Source organism: Cygnus atratus, chromosome 1 (genome assembly GCF_013377495.2).
Source record: "Cygnus atratus isolate AKBS03 ecotype Queensland, Australia chromosome 1, CAtr_DNAZoo_HiC_assembly, whole genome shotgun sequence".
Classification (NCBI taxonomy): Eukaryota; Metazoa; Chordata; class Aves; order Anseriformes; family Anatidae; genus Cygnus; species Cygnus atratus.
The window spans coordinates 186,268,366-186,295,833 of record NC_066362.1 but is presented as its reverse complement, the minus strand read 5'-3'; the positions used below and the strand labels follow the sequence as shown (position 1 = coordinate 186,295,833).

The 27,468-nt window shown below is 48.0% G+C and overlaps 1 protein-coding gene across 10 annotated transcripts in view; it reads left to right on the top strand.

Moving 5' to 3' along the window:
• LOC118245912 (uncharacterized) overlaps positions 1-27,468 on the top strand; it is a 54,968-nt gene that overhangs the window by 15,327 nt on the left and 12,173 nt on the right. For 2 of the 10 annotated variants that reach the window (XR_004778022.2, XR_004778020.2), the window contains exons 3-4: positions 4,575-4,730; positions 12,749-12,815. Coding sequence is in view for 2 of the 10 variants with exons in the window: in XM_035542518.2 (XP_035398411.1) it covers positions 2,181-2,510; positions 4,575-4,730; positions 12,749-12,815; positions 14,674-14,838; positions 18,311-18,438; positions 24,600-24,686 (933 nt within the window). In the remaining 8 variants the exon portion in view is untranslated. Of the gene's footprint in view, positions 1-2,170; positions 2,511-4,574; positions 4,731-12,748; positions 12,816-12,922; positions 13,744-14,673; positions 14,839-14,995; positions 15,170-18,310; positions 18,439-24,599; positions 24,736-25,869; positions 26,508-27,468 lie in introns of those variants that run through there. The other 8 variants (XM_035542518.2, XM_035542520.2, XR_004778019.2 and 5 more) reach the window with 8 other exon arrangements.

The following is a 27,468-nucleotide window of genomic DNA, read 5'->3' as shown; positions in this document are numbered from 1 at the left end:
TCCTTTAGCTGATGAACGCTGGGGGCAGGAAACAAACTAAAGCCTAATGAGGCCAATGTTCTTCTCAAGGTAGATTGATACTAATGGAGCTGGAGAAGCTGCCTTGAAATTACTACAGGCTGACACCTCATTAAAGTCAGGAAGATCAAGAACAGCGTATTTTGGGGAGGAAAGAAGTCCTATGGGCAGAGCTCACACAAGACTGAAAGTAGCTGGAGGGCTAGCTTCTGATTATGGTATCAATTTCTCTCTTCTTCGTGGTATAACTGAGTTTGATAAATGGCTTTACTCTCCTTGTTTTACTGTCATTTTGTACCTGGAAACTCAAGCTCGAAGGAATTGTTCACCAGGTGCTCTGAAAGCACAGTGACACCAGGACACCATCACCCTGTGCTGTTCCTGAGCAGGATGTGAAATAAAGCTGGCCAGGGAAATAGAAGAGGCAAGGCAGCGTGCATCAGGACACCGAAATGAGATGGCGCCTTGATCTCCTGAACACCAGGACACCGCCTGCCTCTCCGCAGGCGTCCGCATGAGCAGACTCAGCTTTTAGAATTACAGGTTCCTGGGCACGGAGGAGAGGGAGCAGAAACCAAGATAAGATCCTTTCCCAGGCAGAGAGGAGCCCGGGCAAAGTGCTGTGCGTGCCATGCAGAGGGGGAACAGCTTTTTTTTGGTTTCTGTCATGTGGTCCTCTTGCAGGAGTGACTTCCCCCGAGCGTCCCTCTTCGCTCCCTGCTCTGCCATGCTCCTTGCCCTCTGCTCCCCGCACTCCTGTCCGGTGGCAGACGCAGCCAGGACGTGCCTCGGAGAAATCAGCTCCTCTCCAGGACTGCATGCTTCTTTTGGAGAAGAAAAGGACTGTGATTATTGCTCCCAGAAGAACCGTAATAGCTATTTACCCATGGCAAGAAAATGTTATTTTTGGGCAAAAGGGAGCTGTAGTGTTTTCCTGTTACAGTAGTTGGCAGCATTTCTCTATAGCCCAAACCTATCTGTCTTCATGGGATCTCTACTCGTTGCTGTAAGTTTACTAGAGGGAGAGAAGCGTATGAACAGTTTTGGAATTCAAAATATAATGAAAGTAAGGGAGCTTTAAACCCTGGGAGCCCAATAGCGATTGAATGAAAGAACGGCAGAATAGGACCCAGAACCAGGAGCCTAAGCTGAGAGGGCACTGGTGGTGAAGTGCAGTGTTGTATGTACAGTGACTGTCAGAGCACAGGCTGTTTGGAATACAGACGGCAAGGACATCGCTTCTCTGGGTTCGTCCAGATGTTTCAGCTTACTACATGTGAGTGGTGGCACGGGGAAATGGGAACCAAATGGATTAGCTGGGACAACCGCGTTCAGAGGCCAGCTTTGCTGAGCGAACTGATCAAAGACACCAAGGTGGATTTCATGGAATAATAAGAAGAAGAAATAAGAAAGATAGGTGGTGACCTACCTCTCCTACAGAACTGATTATAAACCATCCTGTGACCCCGATTTTCTCTCCCATTATCGTCTTGTCTCTAATCCGCCTTGGCTTCAGGGGAAGGTTACTGGAGAGGCTGCTGTGGGTAAGCCCTGGTAGAACTCGTCCTACCGTGCAGCTTCCTCTTGCAGTGCCTACACAAACCTGACACAGCAAGGGAGGAACGAGCTCCCGCTTCAGGGAACGCCTTGGGGGGCCTTGTTCAGCCAGGTGCCAGCGCTTGCCCCAGTTTTCCCTTATCACAGCGTGAGCACTGTGATGAGGGAAAGTGAGCCCTGCATGGCTCCCCATGCAGCTGCATCACTGGCACGTCACCAGATGCCCTCCCCGGGCACCCATCACAATACATCTCCCATCCTAAACCACCATCAGCCTTAAACAACGTGGGAAGCCACTCGATTTTGGCTGTCACTTTGTTCCCTGGAGAGTGCGTTGCCCGTGTTATGGCGCTGCTGACCGGTAACAGCCAGACTGCAAAGTGCTGTTGTAGCTACAACTGTGGTGCGTTGGGTGTTAAATCTAGTGCTTGCCTTGCTGGAGCTGGAGAGGAAGGTTGGTGCATAGCTGGATAATAAAACAGTAAGCACCTTAGGCCCAAATACCACAGGAAAACCCCTCGGTTACGTGTATATCAGATGCATGGCACTGTTCTTTAACAGATGGCTGTTAACCCCCTTCTCTCTATGTTCAAAGGCACCGAGGAATGTTTGCATCCCATCCCAAGGCAGCTGCTGGCCCTGACCCCCCATGGCTTTGGGGGTTTGCGAGGTGCCTCAGAAACCCATTTCGGGTTCACAGCCCCAGTGGTGCCCAGCGGCTGAACATCACATCTCCTTGGGCCAGCCCTGGCATCCACACGGCCACTCAGCCAGCCAGCAAGCTGAACGTCCTGCAGATTAACCCTACGGAAGGGAGAACAAGGAGGGAGGATTGCTCCGAGACCGCACAGCCAAAGAAGCACAAGTGTCAGCACAGGGGAGAGAGCGAGGGCGTGCGGCCGGCTGGGGGAGCTGCCTTCTGGCAGGAGCCCAGGGTAGGTCAGCTTAGGCCAGTTGTGAAACTGCACATTCACGCAGTTTCGATCTCAGGAAGCAGCCTGAGAGCTTCCCAGGGGCCCGTGGTCCAGTGTGGGTTCAGGAACCAGCAGCATCTTCACTGGATCCAGTTACTTCTGCAGTTCATCTCGAGACCTTGAAGATTTAATGCCCGTTTTCCCGAGCAGAAAGGAGCAGATTCATGCTGCACGTGAGGGTGATCCGGCGTTATCCCAAGAGACTAAGTGCCCCGGGGCAGCGCTAGGGTCTTGTTCTCCTCCAAAGCGGCTGGCATAAATAGTTAATTCAAGAACAAAAGAGGGCAGCCACACCGGGGTTTGCACCAGAGGGAGAGAGGGAGAGCGCAAATTAACCTTTATGGCTTGCCTTTAAAATAATGGTACAAAGTTTTGGATATCGTTTCAATGGTGCTGCAGCAGTAATGATGTCAGGCTATAAGCAAGGCAGGATTTATAGGAAGAGATAAGGCCTTTTATTAGACCAGCTGGCCGAGCTGTAGAAAGCAGACACATAAGCCCTCCTTCAGGCGCCTGTTTCAGATTGGTAGAGCTCGTGTCTCGGGAAGCATGTTTTGCCTTTGAGACGGGTTGGGTTCATAAACCTCTTTTCTACCAGCCTCACTCCACTCCTGGTTCATGTGGGCTCTTCAGGCCAAAGTTTCAGCTCGTTGAATACAAAGCTCATTTAAGTGGGCATCCCTGATCCTGGAAATTCACTTCTCACCCCTGAAACGTTAACTTGTAGGTCCACATTTTTAAATACACAGCAGAGGCAGGACCATGCTGAAGCCAGGTACGCAATGAATTAAGTCTTCCCTCGTCTCCCCCCGTGCCAGGCATAGCCACACGCCATCTAGTGAGGTGACACAGACCGCTGGGTTATGTATCCTGCACATGGAGCTTGCATTTATCCTATAAGCCCTGCAAGGACGCCTACTGGAGAGCAGGCAATTTTTTTCCAAAGTCAAACAAGTTATTTGTTTTAAGGTAGCTCTCCGAAGGAAAGGGCCTGTCCAAGCCATTGCTGCTCAGTAAACTGAGGCGCTTTCCGACCACCACCACAATGGGATAGACACATGGAAAATAAACTAGGTTTTCAGAAACAAATGCTTAGCACAAGACCAGTAACCTGCAAGGGGCCCATAAGGTAGCTGTTTCCTACGGTGCTCTCTGGCTACGGTAGCTGCTGTTGTAGAAGTAACTTTATCGCCGTGTAACCGAAGTGAAATGCAAACCTTGCAACTGAAAAGCTGAATTCCTTCCTCTAACCAGGCTGCAGCCGCCGAGGAGCTGAGGAATCCCCTCGCTTCTTCCTGCTTCGTGCTTCCTCGCTGTAGCTGCAGTCGGCGTTACAGGAAGCAATGCAGAACACACACCCTCCTTTTGTGCTTTATGAACCCTGCACTGGCAACAAACACTTGTCTTTTGTCAGCGAGTAAAGCAGCTAGCATAAGGCGCAGAAGATTTATAGGTGTAACATCCCAGCGCCGCGCACTTGGATTTACCCTCACTCCAATCCCATTTACTTTAATAGGAATGTTGCTGCTAAACCCCGATGCGATGCCGAGGATATTTACCCCATAGGGAGCAGATAATCTGGGAAGTAACAAGGTGCCGTTTCCTCCTGGATGTGTTGTCTGACTGCAACCACATGTTAGTGGTACAATTTAAGGCCACGCTGGAGCGAGGCGTCTATTCACCGCTTACCGGCGCGGTTATGTGCTGCCATGTGAGCTGGGAAGGCTCAGTTTGCTGTCATGCCGATAATTTTCAAATTAAAAAAATAAAAACATATATATTTAAAAAAAAAAGGATAAAGGAAAAAAATTAAGATACCAAAAAAATTAAAAAATTAAGATACCAAAACTGGAATGCCAGGCTTCATTGTGGGGCTTTGTTTTCGTATTTTTATTTATTTATAGTATACATTATAAGTAAGATTATATATATCGTAAATTATAAATAAATATTTATTTTGCATATTTTGGAGTCAAACTCCAAAGGTTATTAGATTTCTGCTAGATTTCTACCTCCTCCTCACAGGTGACAGGGTGGCTCCAGAGACCACAGGACAGCAGGTCGCTTCGTGTCAGAAATCCTGTCTTCCAAAAACGACAAAATGCTGCCTCGCCCTTCACTTCTCTGGTATTTTGTTTATCCTGCTGTGGACACCGGCAGATCTTATCCCATCCTTTGCAGGTGAGCAGCCAGGAGCTGAGCTATGCCACCACGTCCCCAGCACTCTGAGCCAGCACGACACTGTGAAACCTCAGGACACGTCAGCACACACAGCAGTTCCCGTGAATTTCTACTCAGTCACATAATGACAGGACAAGGGGGAATGGTTTTAAATTAAAAGAGGGGAGAGGTAGATGAGATGTTAGGAAGAAATTCTTCCCTCAGAGGGTGCTGAGGCCCTGGCACAGGCTGCCCAGAGAAGCTGTGGATGCCCCATCCCTGGAGGTGCTCAAGGCCAGGCTGGATGGGGCTTTGGGCAACCTGGTCTGGTGGGAGGTGTCCCTGCCCATGGCAGGGGGTTGGAACTGGGTGAGCTTTAAGGTCCCTTCCAACCCAACCCATCCTATAATTCCGTGATACTCTGAAGCCCGTGGCGTAGCTGTAGTTCTGCTCTTCCCCAGGCTGCAGCTGTACTTGGCCGACTCTCCTTGTCAGTGGACAAGGAGATGAGTTTGGGGATGTATTAATGAGTGTGTCAGGGGTGATTAACCACAGTCCCTCACCTTGAAATGGCTTCAGCTTGATTTCTTATGGAAATGAGGCTTCTGTGGTCGCATGGCAGCTGTATCCAAGTGTTTCGATGTGTGCCTTCCCCTGCGGCTGCCCTTCCCCTGGTAACTTTTAAATTCACTGACCAATTCCAGCAATCTTTAACAGAGCAGTAGCAGTTTTAAAGATAATTCAGTTGCTAAGCGTTCATTAAAGTCGGCAGTCAGCTGCAGGAGAAAGAGCCTATTGTCATTTAGAATAACAATGTGGCTCAAGGCTGCTTGCCCCAGAGAATCCCCGCCGGAGAGGATATTATGCAAAGCCCCTTTTCCGACCCACACGTGTTGCAGCAGAGCAGGATCCAGCCCTAAAAACTGCGGTTCTTTTCCAGATTGTTTATCAGGTGGGGGATCACAGATATGTTATTCAGCGGGTAAAAACTGCCAAAGACTAATGAATTCCTCCAAGCTCGGTGCAAGACTTAGCAGAGTGTGTCTTAGCACCCTGCCAAAGGAAGCAGTTCACTCAAAACTGTAAAAGGATTACCAGCAGCATTACCCAAACCACTAGAAATGATCTCGTGGGATTAGAAAAGTTAATTTTGATGTGGTATGTGTGGCAGCATCCAAACCGTTTTCAGCAGGTCTCTACGTCGAGCCGAGCGTTCTGCCTTCTCCTTCACCCATTTTGTGCTCGCCCTCATCCATTTTGTGAGTGCCAATGCAGCAGCACGAACCTCTGCCTAATGCATCAGAGGAACAGCTGCATCAGCCAGTTGTCGCTTTGCAGGGAGGAATTCTCTCCCTTTGCAGCCCTACCGTACAAATACGACAGGGCAGGGTCCCGAAGCACAGCTCGAGCAAGCGGGTGGCACGGAGGCATTGCTTCTTCGGGAGCCCGAAACCCCTCGTGCCACCGCGCAGTGCAGGGGTGGGGATGACAGGCGTTCCCTGCTCATCCCCGAGCCCAGAGCTACCACTTAAAACAGATGTCTGTGTAAAAAAAGGCCTCACACCTGCCAAACCACCAGCCTCAAGCTTCCTTCCTTGTTTCTTCAGGCCTCAGAATAACAAGAGCGTTTGTGCAATCTGCAGCGCGCCCTGCGGTTTTCTCCTCTCCCCGAAGACATGCTATCTAATCTCCTCAGAGCAAAAAAAAATCAGGCAGAGAGAGAGGAGAAAAGAGGTTAACAGAGAAGCAGCAAGCACGCGGCTCGGCTGGCTTCGCTTTTCGCCACCCTTGTTCAAAAAGGGTGGTACGGACCTTGCAGGAGGGGCGCGCTTGGGCGGATTGCACCGTGCGGCGCACGAGGCGCTGAACGAGACGAATCCGTTAGCTGAAAAGTCATCTCGAATCGGAAACTTTCCAGGGTTCGATTTTAAGCTGCGGCACGAGTTTAGTGTGCTGGTGCTGCTTTGCTTTTGGTTCCTGTTTTTTTTCTTTTTTCGCTAGCATTGAGAAACGAGGTGCCTTAGGAAGCGGCGTGGCGCGTAACACACAGCATCAGCCTGTATACAAAGGAAGGAAGATGATGTGGCAGAACATTGTTGAGGAAAGATCCTGTTTGTACAGGGAGCTGGAGAATAGTAAACCAGAACAGAACGGGGATGCAGAAATGAAAGGAAATGAGCCCCGAACGCTTGTGAATGCTGTTTGTGTGCAAGAGCCCACGAGAGGCGCTGAAACGATTTAAAAACCTGGCTTATTTGTCTTTTCTCAGATTTCCTATCGTTTAATGGAGGGGAGGAGGGAGGAGAAGAGAGAGGAGACACACTTGGCTGCGTTCCTCCGCCGGTCTTTTCTTCTGTGTCAGTCCGGCAGCAGTTAGGCATGTGACTCCTGCAACAGCGAGGTTTGCATGAAAACTGCCAGAGCTGACTAAAAGTTTCTGAACAGTAATTCCTCGCTCTGTTTTATCCCAGCAGCGCTCGGCTGCAGGAACAACTTCTGAAAAGGGCCCGTCTACATCTGTGATTTCGGGAGATATACAGAAAGCCTTCCCTTCGTTCAGCTCCACGAAATAATTAACTGATTTGATGAGCTTCGGTTCCCGATAAACATTTGCCTGTTCCACAGATGCTGTGTGTGTAACAGAGGGAAATTACTTCCCCCCAGTGTGTGCCCATTTGAGCTCATGTACTCTTTTGTTAGCCTTTTTAAAGCACAGCCACTTAAGGTCATTACATTCTCTAAATAAGCCTCTAATGCAATTTTAGATAAACCCATCTTTTCAGAGTCGTATCAAACATCTTGATAATGGAGCGTCTTGTCTCTGCAACAGGAGAATTAGTCTGTGAGTAAGCTGGGTGGTACTGCAGCAAGTGTTTTCTTCTGAATTGATTCAAGCAGTTTATGGTCAAATTTAGAGACCAATACGTGCACAGCAGCAAAACCTTGCATCCAAATACAAGCATCGGTAGTTCCTTTTTGCTTGTGCATAACCTTCCTGTGATGGTGCGAGCAACTTTGATCTTTGATACAGTGACCAGCTTCCTGCAGCAGGCGGAAGATAGAGTCTCAGCGGTGTCTGCAAGCCGTGTCAAGAATTTATCAAAGTTGCTGACTCCTAAAACGCAGGCAAAGCTTGTTATAAATGACCCTTTTCTCCTGGCCCACAGACTGTAAACAAATCTGATGCAAACTCAGGCAAGGAAAGCACCATGCCAAGGTGTTTATTGATTTCTTTGTGTTGTGACTCTGGTGGCCAGGGTGGACCCCGCTAAAGCCGTCTGTAAAAACGCAATGCCTGAAAATGCCTCCCGCATGAAATTAGCAATCATTTTAATTGCAACAACCCCGAGACATTCCAACGTACGACAGAGCCTTCCTGGATCAGAGCAACAAATAACACAATTCTTATCCCAAAGCTCCCATAATGTGGTTAGCCAGTGGGCCTGGAAGAGAAGCAACTGCTCAGGGATGTTCCTCTAAGCATGGAGACAAGCTCACTGCTCGGGTGATTTCCACAGGGAATTTGCCTGTTCTGAGCTTTTTTGTGGCTGTTGTGTGACATTGCTGGATAGTTTGGGTCATTCTCCTGGCAGGTGCAATATGGTGGGCAGGGGGAAAGCAAAGGAGGGTAAAATCCCTGCCGTGTTTAGGTGCCTGCACCGCTGAGGTGGTGGTGGCACCAAGTCCTCTGTGCTGATGGAGTGGGGTGAGAGGAGCCACTGGAGATGTCGGTGGCTCCTGTGCACAGCTGCAGCCAGGCAGGACGGAGCCACAGGCTCCACTGGCACTCTACCAGATATGGATGGGAGCCATATGGGTTGGAGATCTCAAGGCCGAGTCCTGAGGAGCTCCCGGAGGGGTCGGGGCTGTGCACACACAGCTCAGGTAGCCAGCAGCTACCCGCGCGGTGCAGACATCACGGAGCGCTTGGCCCAGGTGTGCCTCGTTCTGCTTCCGTGCTGACTGTGTACGGTAAAATCTTCGCTGTGGTAAGGGTGTCATCTCTTGTCACCGTTCTGGTAAGTTTGTGCAGCCTCTCTGGGTATTACGCGTGTCTAAAAAGGAAATAGGAAGGAGCTTCGAATGGAAATTGTGAGCAATCAGCGATGGAGCAGAACCCAGCCGACTTCCCATAGCTCAGGCGGAGAATCCAGGCTGTGTGCTTCGGCGTGAAATGCTCAGAGACCCTGAACTCTAGCTGGAGTCTTCCAAAATCAGCAGGTGTTGGAGATGCTTTGTCCTGGCCATATGTATCCTGGGTTCAAGCGGGGCAGCCACGCTGTTTTGCTGCTCACACACCCCCTGGCAAGGCTTGGCCTTTGCCTCTGAGCTCTCCCGAGATGCTGTTCCTCCAGGCCTGGACGAAACCAGCCTTTTTTGTCTGGGGGGTGGCTGCGGGAGGGGAGCATGCCCTACAGAGGAGCTCCGCTGTGCCACTTGCCAGAGGGCAAGAGAACACACCCTGGTCTGTTTTGTTTACAACATAAATCACGGTGTCAAATTTGTCTTTAGCTTCACCAGGGATGTACCAGAGAGAGTTTTGGCCCGGAACAGCGTGATGTATGTAGAGCTGCCATGAAAACACATATGAATAGAGCGGGGAAAAAGATCTGGGATCTGAGATCTTAATATCTGTTTTGTCTAATTTTTCTGTACAACACCCCCCAGTCAAGAAGTGGTTACCATGAACAGATAATGCACGGAGGAGTATTGTTACAGCACCTACATTCGTCTTCAGTTAATTAGCTTCTCATCCAAGGACTGCTGAGCGTGTCGTCTCGTCCCAGGGAAGAGCCACTCCCACCAGCAATGCAATTTGACAAAGCTCCGAACCAAAGGAATTGCCAGGCTGCAACACCCCCTTAACAATGGGATCCTCTCCTCGCTCCCTGCGAGGTGTGGTTTTCAGGCAGGCACTTTCAGGCTCTTGGATTCCTTTGCTAGGCTGAAGGAGCTTATGCCATGTGTGTAAGTTGGTACAAACCCTTCTGAGATCTACCAGAATGGAAAGGTTTGGTTCTACACTGAATCTACGCAGGTCTTGGGGACTTGCAGTGTCCCACCCAGGTGGTCGCAGTGCTGGACTGCGTTAATGCAGGTAAAGGCTTCCCTCTGTGCGTGTGTAAAGAGTGAGAATTTGATCGGGTCACACTGTTGCAGGTTTGTAAATACAATTTCTAGAGCAGTGAACTTCAGCGCTAGGTTTGGTGGAAGGGAAGGATGGGGGGATGATATCCCTTGGCAAGACGGGATAGCTGAACAGATGTTCACCTGAAAATGCTGAAAATAAGAGAGCGAGGGGTGCTGATCATCAGAGTGCTTCACAGTTAGAAAAAAGAGAGCAAGCATCCTCAGCTCATGGGGAGATGGATGGAGAGAGAAGGCAAGTCTGGAATATGTGAAGATCGGAGCTTCATACGGCCTTGCTGCTGGGTTTGTTTTCTGTGCCAGTAGCCTATGGAAATAGTAAAATTAGGCTGGGCTAGTAAAGGCTCTAATCCCAGCTCATCGCTTAGACCCTGCTCGTATCCAGGCCTCAGCTGCAGCAGGCTGCTGCATTTCACAACCCTGGGAAGGGCTCCCCAGCTGCACGATCCCAACGTTTTGAAGTGAAACATGGTGCATTATATTAACTCGGCTCAGACAATCGGCTTTAAACATCTGAATCTCATTTCTTGATGTTAATTCCCCTTGCTCAATCTTTATTTCAGCTGTGTGGAATTCTCAGACCTTTCTGACCCTGACTTATCGTTTCCTGATGTTTCCCTGCGAGCTCACCGAGGTTTCAGGGAGGCTGATGTTTCTAAAACGTGCACACCTTTGATTGCATGCGTGCCCAGCCCGTCAGACCCGATCTCTCATGTGCTGTGCATATATCATCGTCTCCATTGCTGTGTCCTCTGCAGCTTTCCCATTCGGCGCACTTATCTGCGTGCCCCACTGATGCAGTCCTCCTTAAAATGTGGTTATTATTTCAGGCTTTTCAAGCTCAGCCTCTGCATACTGCAAAACTTGATCTGAGCTTACGTCCGCTCTTGTCACTCATATACAGGTTCCATCTGTTCCCCTTTTCCTCTCCCGTCGCTGCTTGCCACATCCAGGCCACATGCTGCTTATACATTGTACCAGAGACATTTCTGCACACACACTTCTGAGAATGTGGCTCTTAGTGCTTTATTGTTCACATGTGTCTTGTTGCTTAGGGCAAGTTTTATCAGTAATGATTTTGTTGTTTACTGACATGTAGAATAAAATAGGGTACTGTTAAAATGTGGACGGGGGAGAGAAAGAGGGCCTTTGATACACCAATTACGCTGCTTCTGCCAGCTTTCTGATCGTGCCCCCCTGCCACCACTTCCCCAAATTTGGCAGTTGCCTGAGGATAACACCAGATCCTACCATCACAGCAATGTATGGACAGCTTCTCTCTGTGGTAAGGGCTCCCAAGCATCTCCTACACCCCTGTGCCCAGTGAGGAGAAGGGATGGGATCTTCTGTCACCAAAGGACTCCTTCCCAGCCCTCCAGCCCTAGCTTCCGCGTTAGGGCTGCTTTACGGTTGCACCTCAGCACCTCTACACAGCAGCTATACTCTTCCATTTGAAGGGGGAAAAAAAATCCCTGCAGAACCTAGTTTGGGAAGTGAAATCAGTGCTAGGAGCTGTGTGTGAAGCCCCTCCTCTCGCAGGAGCTGAGCTGACCCCCAGCACGGGGACTGGAGCGGACCCACGGGCGCGCGGCGGCGGTGAGTTGCTGCGGGCAGATCCACTGGGAGCCATTTCAGATCTCCCCCATCACGCCTTCCTCCGTGCCTGCGGTGAGGCCGAAGTACCTGCACACAGATCGCGCTGAGTGCAGCTCCCAGAAATGTTCCTGGGTGTCTGCAGCGGGGATGGCGCGGAGCCCATGAGGCTGGATTATTGCCACCCGGGGATTTCCCGCAGCAGGAAATCCCCAGCTGCCCCGAACCCCTGCTTTCCCACCTGCGGAAGCCCAAGACCTGCCTGTGGTGATGATAATTCCCACTGCTGGGGAAAGCGAAGGCTTATAGGAACCCACACATGATGGGAACAGACCCAGTTTCCATCGACGACTGTCGGCTGCTCCCTTCCCAAGAAGAGGGGCAAACAGCCACCCGGCTCCATTCGCAGGCCCACTGCGCAGCCACACGTCTGTTATGTACCACCCTGCACCCAAGTTTGAGGCCGTGGATCAGCCAGAGTGGATGCAGGAAGAGTATGAAAAAAAAGAGAAAGGAGCGGAGGTCTTGGCAAGCTGTCGTAGATTAAAAAGGAGGCAGGTAGGAGCAGAGCTGAAGCAAGTGCCTAAAAGAGTTATTCAGGAGAAACAAGAGCTTCGAGTGACATTTGAGTATGGGAAAGAAATCAGCATCCGTGGTTTTCATTGGTGTTCGGAGCGCTAAAAGCAGAAGTGGTTGCTGGAGTCTGAACAGGAATCTGAGGCTGAGCTCGCAGCTTCCTTCCAAACTGGGGGAGAAACTGCTCACTTGATTTACAGGCTCAGTGGCAAAAGAGTTCTTAGTTGTAGAAGTTTACTTTTTTGGGGGAAACAAATCACTTTGTGCGCTGTGGAACTAGTGACACCTGGTTTCCCATGGGTCCGTGACCCTTGCTCCTTGCTCCTCCTACACAGAGCAACAAGCCCAGCTCTCCCCTGCCTCTGTGTGCTAAGATTTCGCAGGGCAGCAGGCAGGTACGTGTGTTCAGGCTGACCAGCTAACGCCGGCACGGTCAGCCAGCGTGCAGGCAACCACTAGCCAAGTTGGCTGCTGGCCCCATTTCTCTAACCGAGGTCTCTATCCTGTGCCCAGCCAACCGTTTTCACAAAGTTTAGCAGGGAAATCAGTAACCTTTGAAATTTCTACCTCTCTGTGCTGTACAAAAGCAAGGTAAGAGTTACTAATGGGGCTGGATAGATTGAATCTGAGGTAAAATGTTCTGGTGTATTGTCTTTGGATGTATATTTAGGATGTCAGTTCAGGTTCTGGAAATCATTTCTCTCCCTCTCTCTCTTTTTCAGCTATTTTTAACCTGGACGTGTTCTGTGATTTGTTTCACGCACAGCACTGAAATGGCACAGCTGAGGGGTGAGTGGCTGGTGGGAGAGGGGAAGGGGGAATCAGGGGCTGCTGATGTTGGCAGTGCTGCTAGAAGAGGTGCTCATGAAACGATAGCCTCGGCCTCTGCCTCTCAGGTCTGGATAAAGTGGAGTCTCACACTGTTGTGAAGCCCAACAGATTCACAGTCCTGAACTGCCCAGATATAAGGAGGTAGAGAAATCAAGGCATCCTGTGAAAAAGCACCAGAGAAAACGGCCAGTTTTGAAACGTAATGTTTTCTGTCACAGCTCAACACGTCAATACTGCCCACGCTTCTGCGTGCGCCTCCCTCTGTGCAGGGTCTCCAAAGAGAAATCCTTTTTGTGGAAGCCCTGTCACTGTACGGAGTGTGCGTCGATTCACGGGATCAAGCCCTAACAACCCTTTATCTGAGCTACCGCCAATACAAACTGGGGGCTTGGAAGAAGGGAGGTTTTATCTGGAAAACACATAGGAAAAAAGCTTCTTGAGCGTTAATTTACAAAATGAGGGCTCTAATTGCAAAGCATTTCTTTTCTTCAGTTAAATATAGCTGATTATAATGTGTGAGATCTGTCTTTTCCCCTTGTGTTCTGTTTAACGCTGTTTGTTCGACATGAAAGGAAAAGAGGATTAAAAGGGAGAGATTGTATCGTAAACAGCCCTTCAGGGTAGGTGGGAAAACAACAGTAACTCTCTGAAACAGAAAACAGGGATGCCCTTAGGAAAAGGTTTTGAAAGTGTCCTGCATTTGAAAGTTAATGAGTAAATAGATCTCAAACATTACTTTAAAGACTGACAGTGCCAGCTTTAACATCTCAAGCATGCACCACAACTGAGAAGAGACAAAGGGAATTTTTAATGGGCAATAAGTGGACTAATATTTTTGGATGCAAAGCTAAAAGCGGGTTAGTTCTGATGGGATGTGGGTTTCTTCTCTACTTCCTGACACAGCAGCTTTACTGGGTTTGTTTGCCTTACAGTATCTTTGGATGAGACACCACTTTTTCCTTTAAAAAAAGAAAAGAAAAGAATAGCTGGTGTTAATAAATAATCTCCTTTGGACTACGGTAGATCTGTTGAGTATAGAGTTTGTAGGCCTTGGGGGTCCCTCGTTACTGCTCGCACACTGCCAGCAGCGGGAGCACGATTTCTCCCCACGAGTTTCTGTCCCACCCTGTTGCACTTCAAACGAACAGACTCTCAGTTACCGTGCTCCTGGATGTGAGGCGTTTCTGAGGAGTGATATTGCTGGGGAACAGGGATGGGAGGGACGCGTAGGTTGGGATGGAAATCCTGTATTAAGGGAATTGCCATCAAGTGAGGGTTGGGAGTCAAGGAGAGAAACAGAGACCAAGAATCCCCATTTCCAGCCCAACATCAAGGCTGTCAAAGTCCCCGTAGACCTAGGTATGCCTTTACCTGCCTAGAATCATTCAAAACCCCACTGATGTTCTCCAGACCCTTTACCCACTCAGAGCCCCCCAAACCATATCACCTATTGCCAGCCAGCCCCCACTTATCCTGATACCTCAGAAATTCATGGATTGTTTCACAAACCCTCTTCCTAACCCCATTTTTCCCCAAACTCCTCTGCTGTTACCACAATATTGAGACAATCTGCCTACACTGGCTCAAGTCACCAGCCTATAAAAAGAAGAATCAGCTCCCTAAGCCTCAGACGTCCAAACATGAGGGAGCCAGCCCTTGACAGAACACATTAATAGCATCTCCAGTCCCTTATCACAGCTGCTTTCTGAGTCACCCTTTTGCCAAGGGCCAGCCACCACCTTCCAGTGCTTTCTCGATTGATAAAAAATACTTGGTGTAATTTTCCTGCTCTGTCATTACGCTGTGCCTCTTCTAGAGCAAGTAAACCCTCGATCTGTCTGCTCACACCTTCATGCCAGACCAGCCTCTCAGAGCCAAGGATCTGCACTGCTCCCAGAAACCTTCCAGACTTCTCCCTGCGCTCAGCCTCTCACCGTGTTGCGTGTTGACCAAGGACATCATCTGCCTTTCTGCAGCAGAGGTACCTACAGAAGATCACATTCCTGCACAGATCACTTGACCCCCTGTCCGTGTGAACTTGAATATTTCAACAACTGGACAGAGGGACGGGCTGTGTGCTCTTCTTCCCCTTCTCAGGGCCTCTTTCAGTACATTCCCAGTCTCTTTCTTCTCACTAGCTCCTTCTGGGATAGTCTTGAGCATCTCCATGGCCAAGTGACAGGCTGCCAGGCAGGCACAGAGCCTTTCACTTGACTTTCTCCAGGGAATGGAGCTTTGACCTGATGCAGGTATGGCTGAGACTAATTCTCCTGCCCAGTTAGCGATGATGCCGTGTGGGGTCAGCTCTGCTGTGCCTTCTCTTTACGCTGTGGAACTTAGCAGCAAAATCTCTAGATTTCTTCTACCCAAAAGCAAGAACACTATTTAGTCCACCTTCCATCCACAGATACATAGGTACCTACATACATAGAGACGCATATATATGTAAGCTTTACCAAGTCCCGTGCAATTCCTGGCATCCTTCTGAGCTCCTGGAGCATGAAAGTCCAAAAGGAAGAGGAGGCAAAGCTGCTCTGTTTATGTTTGAGAGAGACTGCTTGCACAAGTGGCCGTGTCCTTCGGTGCAGTCCCAGCCCCAGGCAGTCAGGACACAGCTGATCGGTGTGAGGCTTCAGCCAAGCTTGTTGTGACCCTCTTTGGAAAAAACCTCAAGAGTTCAGCTTTCTTCTGGCTGATAAAGCCGGTATTGTGAAGAAACCAGAAATACTAGTCCTGCTCGAGAGCTGTGCTGTGCCCCAGGCAAGAATACTAACGCAGGATTCTCCCTTCAAATAAAAGTGAAACAATCAGGTATTCTTAACGCAGTCCCAGGTGGAAGGCCCTGCTAGCTGGGAATATGCAGTTGTGTGGCTCCAAGGGTGAAGATGTGAGGCTGGGGACAGGTGGAGCACGGGAACACAAACCCAACAGGAAAAAGGGGTTGCTCGTGGTGCAGAACCGAAGAATCTCATCACCTGCCTTCGCTAGGTGAAAGTTGGGTGATCTCGATGCCTCTTTGGATTTGGCTCGCTGGGAACAGCATCACATTCAGCAAAAGGTGAAGCACAGGGGAGAGGAACCGCATGGGCAAGTGTATGCAGAAGAGCAGATGGAAGAGGTGGGTGCTCTGATGCTGTTAAGGCAAGCACTGCAGAAAGAGGGAGAGTTCAAAGAAGGATGGGGGAAAAAAAAAACCTTACAGCGCATGAGATCAAATATCATAGAGCAAGGGTAGGTCTGGGACTTTTCAATGGGAGGAGGAAGCCTTGAGCTAAAAGCTATGCTCCCATTTCCTAGTCCACTGCCCAAAGACTCTTGGCAAGAAGCAATACCAAGTGTGAAACATTGGCCTTAGTGGATATCAGTTTAGCAAACCCCAAATTCAAACGAACACCAAATCACAGCCCATAGGATGGCCAGTTTCCCTGCTTGTTTCTTAGTCCTTCTGTGCCTTGCCTCATGCTAAACATGGGTTTATTCTTTAGAAAAAGACACTCTGACTAAACAAGCACTCCTGTTACCTGCTCTGACATCCCTTCCCTTCAGTCCCCTCACTTGAGTGCAGCACGGGGCATAAGTCATCTCTCCAAATCCAGGTGTGAAGCTCAGATGAATGCTCTCAGGACCCCAGTAACTGCAGTGACTAGATTTCCACTGCCTGTAATGGGTGAGCTGTGCTACAGGACTCACTAATACTCCCCAAAAGCCCTGTGGATGCACAGTCAGAGACCTAAAGACAGATCTATAATGTGCTACAGAAAAATAACAGGCGTTGCAAGTGTCTCATGTCCTGCCATAACAGGACTCTTTGGCAAGTATTTTAGAGTGAATGAGTCTCTCTGTTGCATCTAGACCCCTAACTCTGTTCCTGTCCAAAACTGCTGTGTACTTTTTCCTTGGACAGTGCCCAATCTGAAGAGTTAGTGTTTTCCACACAAAAATGCCTGGTTGGTAAACATCCAAGAAGTTCTATTTTTGATTCAATGAAGAACGGCAGCTTTCCATGGAATTTACTTTTCTTTCTCTGCCTCCCCCCCCCCGCCCCTAGTTCCCCACCCCCCAACAAGATTGCTCAAAAATCTGTAAATTTTCATTTGGAAATACTACCAGGGGGCCTTATGGATGTCAGAGTTCAATTGTCTTGGTCTGCAGGAGGCTGGATGGTTTCTGTAGTCATCATTTCTGACTCAAAAAACTACAGTTGTTTTTTTTTTTCCTTCTTTACCTTTTCATTGCTCTGTTTTTTCCTTCTCTTGAAGACAGTACAGCGGAGGCTCTGCCGTAGACTTCTGAAAACTCTCACATTTTTTTTAACACCGTGCTCCCGAGGCCATATGGTCACTTGTGACCATTAGGACAGGAGTCAGAGCTGTGAGGAAAGTGAAGGAACCCACTCCGTGTCAGAGGAAAGATCTGCTGACATGTGGTTGCCCAAGAGCTGGAGATACAGAACTTGCAGGATGGCTTTTATTCTCCTGCATCCAAGGTTCACCTACTTCTGTATACAAGCTGTTCCACAGTCTGCAAACCGTGTCCTAAATAGCTGAGATTTACAAGAGCATGCCGGCTCCTCACTGGCTCCCACGTTCTGATTCATTTCTTGTCCCATTCTCTGTCTCCAGAGTCCTCAGTGAACAAGAACTGAGCTTCTTCCAAGTCGTAATGATCCTCACTTGTTCGCTCTCTCACAAACAGAATCCCTTTGGCCAGCAGCCAGGACTGCAATAAGGGCCAGGCACATACAAGGGCAGCTTAAAAGTACCTCAGCTTTGGGAAATCCTGCTGGGCTGTAAAAGCTGCCCACAAACCCAAATCATATCAAGCAAGGCCTGTCTGATAATTCTTTGGCATAATCCCTGAACTCGCTGAACAGCTTTTCCATACTAAGTATTTCCAGGTGGGTTATTAGGTCCTGTATCCCTTCCATCTCGTATCCTCTTGTGGTTGAAAAAGGCATTCCTTAGAGCAAGCTATTTTTTTAAAGGAAAACAAATATCTTCCTTTACGTTTCTGGTTCCTGCAAACCAGAAGAATACTTTGCAAGACACAAACTCTTCCTGCCCTAACACATAGCATAGAGGTCTTATCTCTCCCCAATGCCTGTAAAAAACTTTCAGTTAGGGCAATAATTGCTATTTTCACAAGGAGGTTGATAGTGGTGCAACTACCAGTGTGCACACTGATATTAACACAAGGCATGCTCTGTTAAAACTAGCTTTCTTTCCTGTATTTTTATAGCGGTATCACTGTAGCCACGTTTGGGGCTGTACTTCTTTAATTGTGCCAGAGTAGTTAAAAGGAAACAGCTGAGCAGAGCACATCCTGCAGTGCCTGCTGGCAGAGCCCTGTGGCTCAGTGGTGCGAGGAGGTAGGATCCTGGACCTGAGCAGCCCTTCCAGCTCGGGGTGCGCACACTTCTGTTGGTTTACTAGTGTTTCCATGTATGCACACAGGACCCATCAGCAAAGCCCAGCTTTGCCAGGAAAAGCTGCATCCCTGTGAGGACCTCTCTGCTGCTGTAACACAGCGAAGCTTTGATCACTTTCTGCCAGGGAAGGCTGCTTTGCAAGGAGAGAGGCAGGTAGGGGGTTTGCTGACCTGCTGTTATTTTTGTTCACTGTGGAAATCCATGTCTACTGTGAACGGGATTATTGAAAATGGACCCCCAGTGTAAGACTTGCAGATCTCTAGGTACTGCATGAGAGCACTGGGTAAAGAAATGATAGAGGTTTTCATTTGGAAATCGTCAATGCAACAAACTGATTGCTTTGCTGATCTGAGCCTTTGGGGTCTCCACCACCACAGAAAACGAAGAGAGGTGGAAACAGAACAGTGCAAAACCCAAAAGGTTTCTGTGAGTTAAAACACGCTGTTTCACTTTGAGAAACTTTCAGGCAAGATGATTTTGAAAGTACACGTGTCTCTGGGAAAAAAAAAAATAACCAACTGTGACCGGTAAGATCTGACCAGGCAGCGTGGGGTTGGTTTGGAAGCAGCCCTGCCAGTGAGGCCTTACTCCCCAGGGAGGCCTGCCTCACCACGGGGTGAAGGACACGAGTGCTGGCTAGGATTTCTTCCACACCACCTCTTGAAAGAGGTAGGTACTGATGGGAGCCCAGTCCCACCTCGGCCGGCCCGTACTCGTGGTTGCAGTGAGGTCAAACAGGCCGCAGCCTTGCGCAGGCGCAGCGTGTTGGCGTGACTCACGGTCCTCCCCGCACAGACTTCCTGCCAGCATCCCCTCCCCGTGCTGGGATCTTGACACCTCCCATTCCTGAGATCTTCTTCTTTATTCCCACCACAGACATCCTGGCCTGTTCCTGTTTGTTTCTGGCCAGCCGTGACTAGCTGCGCCGAGCACCATGGCCTGCCACCATGTCAGGTGCTGGGCCAGCGCTCCTGCTTTTAACCTGCTCCATCTCCCCTCGGGTGGTGAGACCTGGTGAGACCATACCAAAGCTGGTCTGGGTGACAGAACAACCCGGGGTCTCTGAGGTCCTCGAAAAACTGCAGCTCCAACAGCCCTGGCAGGGCCTGCAGAGCCCCATGCTGCTGCTGGAGAGCAAAAACAAGGCAGGGGGTGTTGCAAAGACATTATTTTCCCTTGCAGTGAGCAGCAGAAAGCTCCACCCAAGTTTCACTCTCACTCCCATTTTAAATTAAAAAAAAAAGTTAAAATCAACACTTGCTGCTGTGCGTTGCCTGTGCTGCCATGTGATCCAGGCATGTGATTAAGTTGTTGATACTTGTTTTTTTTATTATTATTATTATTTTTTATAGGATCAAATTTGTAGCTGCTGTAGAAGCCTGTGTAACTTGTCAGAGCAATTCTCTACCCTGGCAAGTTACACAAGCTGTGGAGCTTCTCCCTGCCCCAGGGTATCCTACCGATCTCTGCCTTCTCCCTTCATGGATGACTCCTCCTCGGTGTCCTTTTTGCAAAGGCATCAGCTATAGCCATTTTTAGGAAAACAGGCAGAATTCCTCTTAGCTGCACTGTGGAACATGGTGAGACGCCTTGATGATGAGGCAGTAGTTTCTTCCAGCCCTTCCTCCCGTTGGAAGTAAATAAAAAGGGAGGATGAGTTTCAGCTGGAGGAAAAAAAATAATCAAAAAGAGACTGTGCTTGCCAGCCTGTAACATGCTCTGTGTGTTTGATTTCCTCTTGCAGTGTGCGCAGATCTGCCTGTGCAGATCTGTTTAGTCATGTTGCATGGACTGGATGGGGCTGTTTGGCGGTGTTTGTTCCCAGCTCTCCCGAATGATCAGATGTTACCCGTGCTGGTTTGCCATCACCTCTGAACCAGGCCCCTTCCCTCCCTCCCGGTTTGCTTATTATCAACCTGGTCTGCAGCCAGAGCTCCAGAAGATGAAGAGGGGTGTGCAGAGGGTTTTTTTTAGCAGGTTTTAGCAAGAGGATGTCCTTTTACTGCAGGACTAGAAACAGCCATTGGCCTGTGTCTGGAGTCTTTCTGTGACCAGTCTATGTGCAGCAGGCCAAATCCCAGTCTGATTCTCAGGTCTCAATGGTTCCAGTGACAAAATGGGGGAGCCTCTTCTTGAGTGAGTGCCCTTTTTTTTATGAGAGAAGGTGCAAGCCTTTGCGATAGCTTCATAATCCTTTGCTGTTAGGGCTGGCCTGGGACCAGGCCAGCACCTGATCTCTGATGAAGCATTTACAATCCTGGAGCCCAGCCACGGCCTCACGGTTACACGGAGGCATGAATGGGAAGCAGTCCCGTGCTGTTTGTCCTCCTCACGTGGGTGAGGAAGCACGGGAAGCGTGAAATGCCGGTGCTTACCTTTGTGGTGGTCATCACCCACCACCTCTGTGGGTTATTGAGGCAGAAGATGAAAGGTATGGTGTGAACACTACTGATCTCCCCAGTGTGCACCGCGTGCTTCCAAAGATGCACCACATGCTCTTCCCGGGATTTGATTTTAATTACAAACGAGCTTTTTGTTCATGGGAATAGATGCCAATCCTTCTTACGGGGTTTAACTGCTCATACGGCTGATCCTAGCGGCCTGGGGAGGCCTCTCCGCTCTTTCTCCAGGGCTCACTGTTGTTAGCTTGCTGTTGGTGCTTGTACCTGCCGACACCACCTCCCTATGGAGATGCTGCCTTGTTGCTTTAACTAGAAATCGGGTGTAACAGTTGTACAGCGATCGTGATCTCTATCTCCCCTGTACTGGAAATGTACATCCAAAGCTGCCCTGCAGGAAGCAAATGCTCACCTGAGCCTCCCACTGCTGCATGGCTTTCACTAGGGTATTAAGGTATGTGTTTCTCACTAGAAATAAACATACTGTTTTCCTGAAGATGGTTTGTATTGTTTGTGTCAAAGTCTAGAGGCAACAGTGGGCAAAGTGCTAGCTTTTCCTCCTCCCCTTTCCCATTTTCTTTATTTTGCTACAATATCTTCTCCCTGCTTAGAAAGGTATCTTTTTGATCTCAACCACCCATCATCACCTCTTTTCATACTGCCTGGATTTGAACCAGACAGTCACAGGCACTCCAACTCATTGCAAACTCCCTGAGTTGCCCCAATCTTTGTTTAAAAAAATAAAAATCTAATCTGGTGTTAGTGCTTTCCTCTTAAAAACAAACAAACAAAACCAAAGCTGATACTTAGAAAAGCCATGTGATTTTTAACAGTAGTTTGAACTGTTAAACCAGCAAATTTCAGGCTTCTTATTTCTATGCTTAAGTAGGACTTGAGGTGGATCACACAAAATACCTCTATTTCTTGATTGACTAGTTTTGCTGTGTTTTGCCCCATCTTTTCTCCATGGCCTGTTCGAGGATCCAGTTGTTTCTCTGGGCTCTAGAGCTCTTTCCTATGTCATGTCTGCCTGAAACTCCTTCTTTCCCAAGGATCTCAGGCAGCTCATGCCTGTTTTGTATCTGAGACCTCATGTCTCTGACAAATAATGGACTCCCTGCCCCATTGGTTTTGTTTTGCTGAACAGGAGCCTGCTAATGTTTTAAATCTTATTCCCGTGTTTGTAGAAGGTTCTGTTTTGCCAGATCACCAAACCTTCAGCCTGGAAATGCTGATTATCTGTATGTCACTAAACAATTATCCAGATAGCATTCAGTGTGTCATTCTCAGCAGCAGTCAGCATCATTCCTTGGTTTTCTCAGATCAGTATAGCTTCTTGTTCCGTGCTGAAAATGACTTTCTGCTCTTAACAACTATCTTTCTACTCAAAGCTCTTCTTTTTCCTTAGTGATACCAGCAGGAAACACGTTTATGATGGCAGATATATATATATGAATAATAGACCATCAGCTTTCTAAATTTCAACTTGTTTTCTACTTTTCATATTAAAAAAAAAATCTAAAATATTTTGAGAAGGCCTGTCATTTTCTGAGAAGCTCTGTTAAAAAATATTTTTAAGTTCCTTTCTTTTCTCCTTGCCAGTATTCTCCACTCAGGAAAAAAAAAAAGATATTTCCCTGTGAAAACTTATTCAGGCTCCTGAGCTAGCAAAGGGAGAAGAACCTAAGATGTTGTGGCCATCACGGCCGACCCAAAGCTGTTAGCAGAGGTTGCGGTTTCGCTAGCCCAGAGCTTTGCTGCGTGGAGGCTTCAGCTGCACTGAGACAAGCTGCTGCTTTAGAGACAAGCTTCCAGAGGCTAAACAGCAAGTCTGTTGCAATAACTCTGTTGATCAAATAAAATTTCTGTTCGCAGTGCAGAGCCAAAAACAGTTTTTGATTGCAGCCTTGAGGGGTATTTCTTGGCTCATGTTCGATGTTTTAAGCAATGTGCAGCTCTACAAGTCATTACCAATGTTTAAGATCTCTTCCGTCTTATTATTATCCTCAGAGATGTGGAATGAAGACTATTTACCTTCCCCTCATAGTTCATTAAGGTTATTAAACCATAAGAATGAGGACATGTGCATGAGAGTTGGATATATCAGGCCTGTTCTGGCTCTGTCAACATTATTTCCCCTAAAAAGAGAGTATATTTAGAAATATGGCCAAGTTTTCCTTTTATCATTTTATTCTTGTAACTATGTTTGTATACAAAGATTTCACAATGCCATGTTATATATGCGGTGTTTGCTGAAGCAGTAATACGCGGTTTCTCATTACCACGTTACCAAGACACTCAAACAAGTCCCTTCATTAATAATCCGTTGCCTTATACCTTCAGAATCCACAGTCTGATCTCACCTCTGCTTGCTATCTCATCTGCCCTCCCCTCCGCGTTAGATATGAAGCTATTTTAATTTTCCCACCTGCCCCCCATGCCCTACCAGCTCCTTTAAAATGGGTCCTAAGAATACCCCAGTGCAGTAAGGACCTGCTGAGACCCAAGAGAGATGGGATGGTGTAGGCACTGCAGAGACAAACAGAGGTACTAAAGAGGTTGGGAAGGGGAGTATATTTGCATTAACACTGGATTACACGGCAGCAAAAAAGTCAAAGCTTGTTGAGCCAGGCCTTGACCAATCTGGCTACAGTGATTGTGGCTCCAGGCATCTCAGGCTTTGCAGACCATGTTCACTTGATGCAGTGTAGGTATGTCTTGAAGTCCTTCGTGGCTTTCTAGTTAAATCAAATACTAGTAAGACATCTACATAGCCTGTGTGCGCTGTCATGCTATACAATTTTTCTCCTGAAAAGCAAGATTTTGTCTACTCTGAAAAATGTGCTTGTTTGCCAGACACACCAGTTTGTACCTTCTCCCCATACTACATGTCTTTTATCCTTTGGCAGAGAGCAGCCTTCCAGTACCTAAAAGGGGTACTACAAGAAAGCTGGAGAGGGACTTTCTGGAGGGGCACGTAGTGATAGGACAAGGGACAACAGTCCTAAACTAAAAGAGAGTGGATTTAGACTCAGTTTAAGAAAGAAAATCTTCCTTCAGAGGGTGGTGAGGCCCTGGCACAGGCTGCCCAGAGAAGCTGTGGCTGCCCCATCCCTGGAGGTGTTCAAGGCCAGGCTGGATGGGGCTTTGGGCAACCTGGTGTGGTGGGAGGTGTCCCTGCCCATGGCAGGGGGTTGGAACTGAGTGAGCTTTCAGGTCCCTTCCAACCCAAATTCTTCTGTGATTCTATGCTTCCATGATTCCCTGCTTCTAGATCATTGTGACACTACATTGGAGCCTGCAGGACCAGGGATCGTCTCATGACTTGCTCATGCAGCACCTACAAAAATGAGGTTTTAATCTAGACATGCATCCCTAGTGCATACTATGTAATAAATTGGTGAATGAAAATGGATAAACCGGGAACACAGCTCATTATGGAAATAGTACCTAATATGGGAACAATTCCTAACTCCTCAAGATTCCAGTACTCCTTTCTGCTTTGCTCTAAGCATTTGAAAACATGCTCGCTGCAAGATGGTTTGTGTTAGAAATGATGACATTTGCTTAATTATATTTCAGAAATATCGAAGTGGCAGCCCTACTGCACCAGAGTCAAGAACGTTTGCTTCCATATTTTATGGTGCTTACACTATGTTGCTAATTGGTGGCTAGTAAGTTTTCAGTTAATGTACTTAACATCACATTGCTGATGGCAAATAAAATTTAATGCTTCACTTGAGAACACTTATCAGCACAAATACACTGTTATATCCTAGTTATGCTATGCTAGTGAGAGAGCGGCATTAACTAATAGTTCTGTGGAAATATGGATGGCTTAATAACAACATATTTTGTTTTAGTGATTCTACTAACTAGGTTAATGTTGAAATATTATAATTTTCACCATTCCAGGACACAGGAGTCAATGCTTATAACCAGGATCGTGATGCATTGGACTCTGAACAAGGAACAAAACATGCATGCTCCAAGGAGTTTTGACTGTAAGAAATAACGGGTGGATATAGGCAGGCAGTGGTACTAGGAGCAGGTAGAGCCAAATGTAATATTTATATGCTCACTCGAGCTTTTCCTAGTAGCATTTGCATTCTGACCTATCCACTGCTTTTAAAAACAATATCCAAGGTCTTCTCTGTAGGTAGGTCACGACTGAGTTGCCTTTTAAGCAGTAGCAGATGTTCAGATACCGCTAAGACCATGTAAAGCTGCATGTACATATAAAATGTTGTCAGTTCCCAGCAGTGGGTCCTAAAAGCGTGCATACAACCCAGTCCATGTAGAAGCTCCCCCCAGCTCTCTCTCCGGTCACCCTGCCAGCTGAAAATGCAGTACATGCAGGTATTGTGGCCGCTCTGTGTCATCCTTCTCCTGCTGAGCTCTAGTTTGGGGTGACAAGAGTAGCACAGGCACCCAGACTGCTGGGATGCTCTCGGGAAGCCCTGAGGCAACACTTTTGTGACAAGGTCTTCCCTTTGAGGTTTGAATCTGGCCTAGAGGGCACCTCGGAGCCCTGGGAGGCATATTGAGGGCAGTACTGGGGCAGCATGTATGTGTGCTTTCAATTCAATATGGAAAAGTAAAGCTTTTGGTCAAGGAAACAGCAATTAGTGGGCAAATAGGCAAGTAACCCAGATGCATAAAACCAGACAAAGCAAGTTGTGCATAAACGGTCTATGTAACTGTTTATAAAGTCCAAAAGAAAGAGAAAATACAAAATATATTTTTTTTCCTGCCTGAAAACAGAGGACACAGGCACTATTTTTTGTCCTTTCCATCAGTGTTGTGTAGTCTACTGCTGGTGGTGACACGGCCTGTGCCTGTGGTGCTTTGGGGTGTAGGGCTCCTCACATTATACAAGCACTTCCAGCAGCCATCTAGCCATTTCTGCAGTCTCTGTCAGGTGCATCAGGAGAAGCGTAACAACCACAGGCACCCGCTCATTTGCCTTCTTTCTCTTCTGCCCTTCCCCCTGTATCAAAAGCGCCGACTCCTCCACTGCCATGGAGCAGTCAGTCATTAACAAACTTGCTCCTGCCAGGGTGCTTCTCAAGCCAGTGCAAAGATATTTCTGGGAAAAAGAGAAAACAAGTTAGATTTTCAGCTGCTGCAGAAAAGGAAAGAATAACCATTAAAAAAATATTTTTTTTTTCTTTTTACCCCCAAGGGGTAGCACTGTAGGGCTGCAGCACTGCAGATGGATGGCTTGTCAGAAGCTCTGGCCAGTGCTGTCGTGATGAGTTTATTCTGCGCATAGGTTCTCCTTGGCTTGGCAGGGGACATCCAGAGGATGGAAGGAGCTAGCAAACTTTACAAATTTTGGAGCGTGGAGTTGCTAATCTCTGGCTAAGGATACCCAAGGGCCAGAGAGACCAATTGTTTCAGACAGCCAGAGGATGCTTCATGGTCCCACTGTTAGCAGAAAGGGAGGTCGCTGAAGTGCCTGTGGAGTGGTGTGCATGGGTACGCTGTGGTGGAAGCAGCGATAGAGTCCCTACAGCCAAGAACCTCAAATGAACAGAAGCTGCTCCAAGGAGGCAAGGTCTGGGTTAGCTGACGACAAGCAGAAATCCCTGACACTGCAGCAATTGCCTCCTGCCATGGGATCTCTCTTCTTCGACCATTTACCTCTGAGTGAAGGAACTGGACTGTCAACACTCATGGCCAGACCGTGTTCACAGGACTGCCAGACACGTTTCCCAGGCAGAGAGGGTGTTGGAGGAGGGCACAACGTGCTGCTTCTGGCCATGGAAGGGGGAAGCAACATGCAGGAGGGGCTCAGATTTCTTAACCTTTACTGTTAGTTTCTTGGCAGCTGTCAGCTTAATAAACCAGCAGAGGAAACCTTGCTTGCTTTTTTTTTCCCCCTCTATGCATGGATAATGACACCCATTTTAAATTACTCTCCTTAGAAAGGTAAAGGAGTATGCCAAGAAAAAAAAAAAAAAAAAAACACGTGGTGGAAAAGCAGGAGCTGATGAACACAGCACTCAGTAGAGTGGCTTTGCCTTGGCTTGCTACCCCTGATTCAGTGGAATCAACTTCAACTTTGGCTTTCCAGGTTCCAAAGGCAGCTTTTATGATCTCCCAAGTTTCCCAACGATAGTGTAAGGCCAGTAGAGTCTTCATCTTACTTCTCACTTGTGTCCTGATGTCCTCCTCAGCGTGGAGCTCAGAGATGCTATTTTGGGGATTCCGTCATGTACTTTGCAGGTACAGTATTAGGATGGGATGGGTGATCATCGCCACCTCTTATAGCACATTCCTTCCTAGAGGAGGAACAGAAGAAGTAGGAGAATATTGGTTTTACTGGATGGTGTAGTGATACAACTGCCAAAGGTCCATTGCTTTGACTTGGTGCTGCTTTTCACCCAGCTTGTACCCCTTAGCTTTTGTTACAGGCTGGTTATCACAGAGCTCTGCATACAGTCATTTCTCCTCTTGAGGTTAGGAGAACCTCTTGTTCTAGATGAAAGCATGGGATTTCAGCTAGTGCAAGTACACATCTCCTGTGTAACTACGTTTGTCCTCCTGGAGCTCAAACTAACTTGGTGGAGTCCAAAATTGTGGCCACCCTGGCACCATGAAAATGTGGGATCTCCCTCAGAACTGGTACTTCCATTTCTCTGAAATGTTTTCTAAATAGTGTTTCAGGATTTTCAGATCCTTAGCTAGCATAAAAGGATATGGATCCACATAGCTGAACAGCACTCGGCTTCTTCAAACTAGGAAAACCACAAAATCACAGAAATGTTGGTTGGAAGGG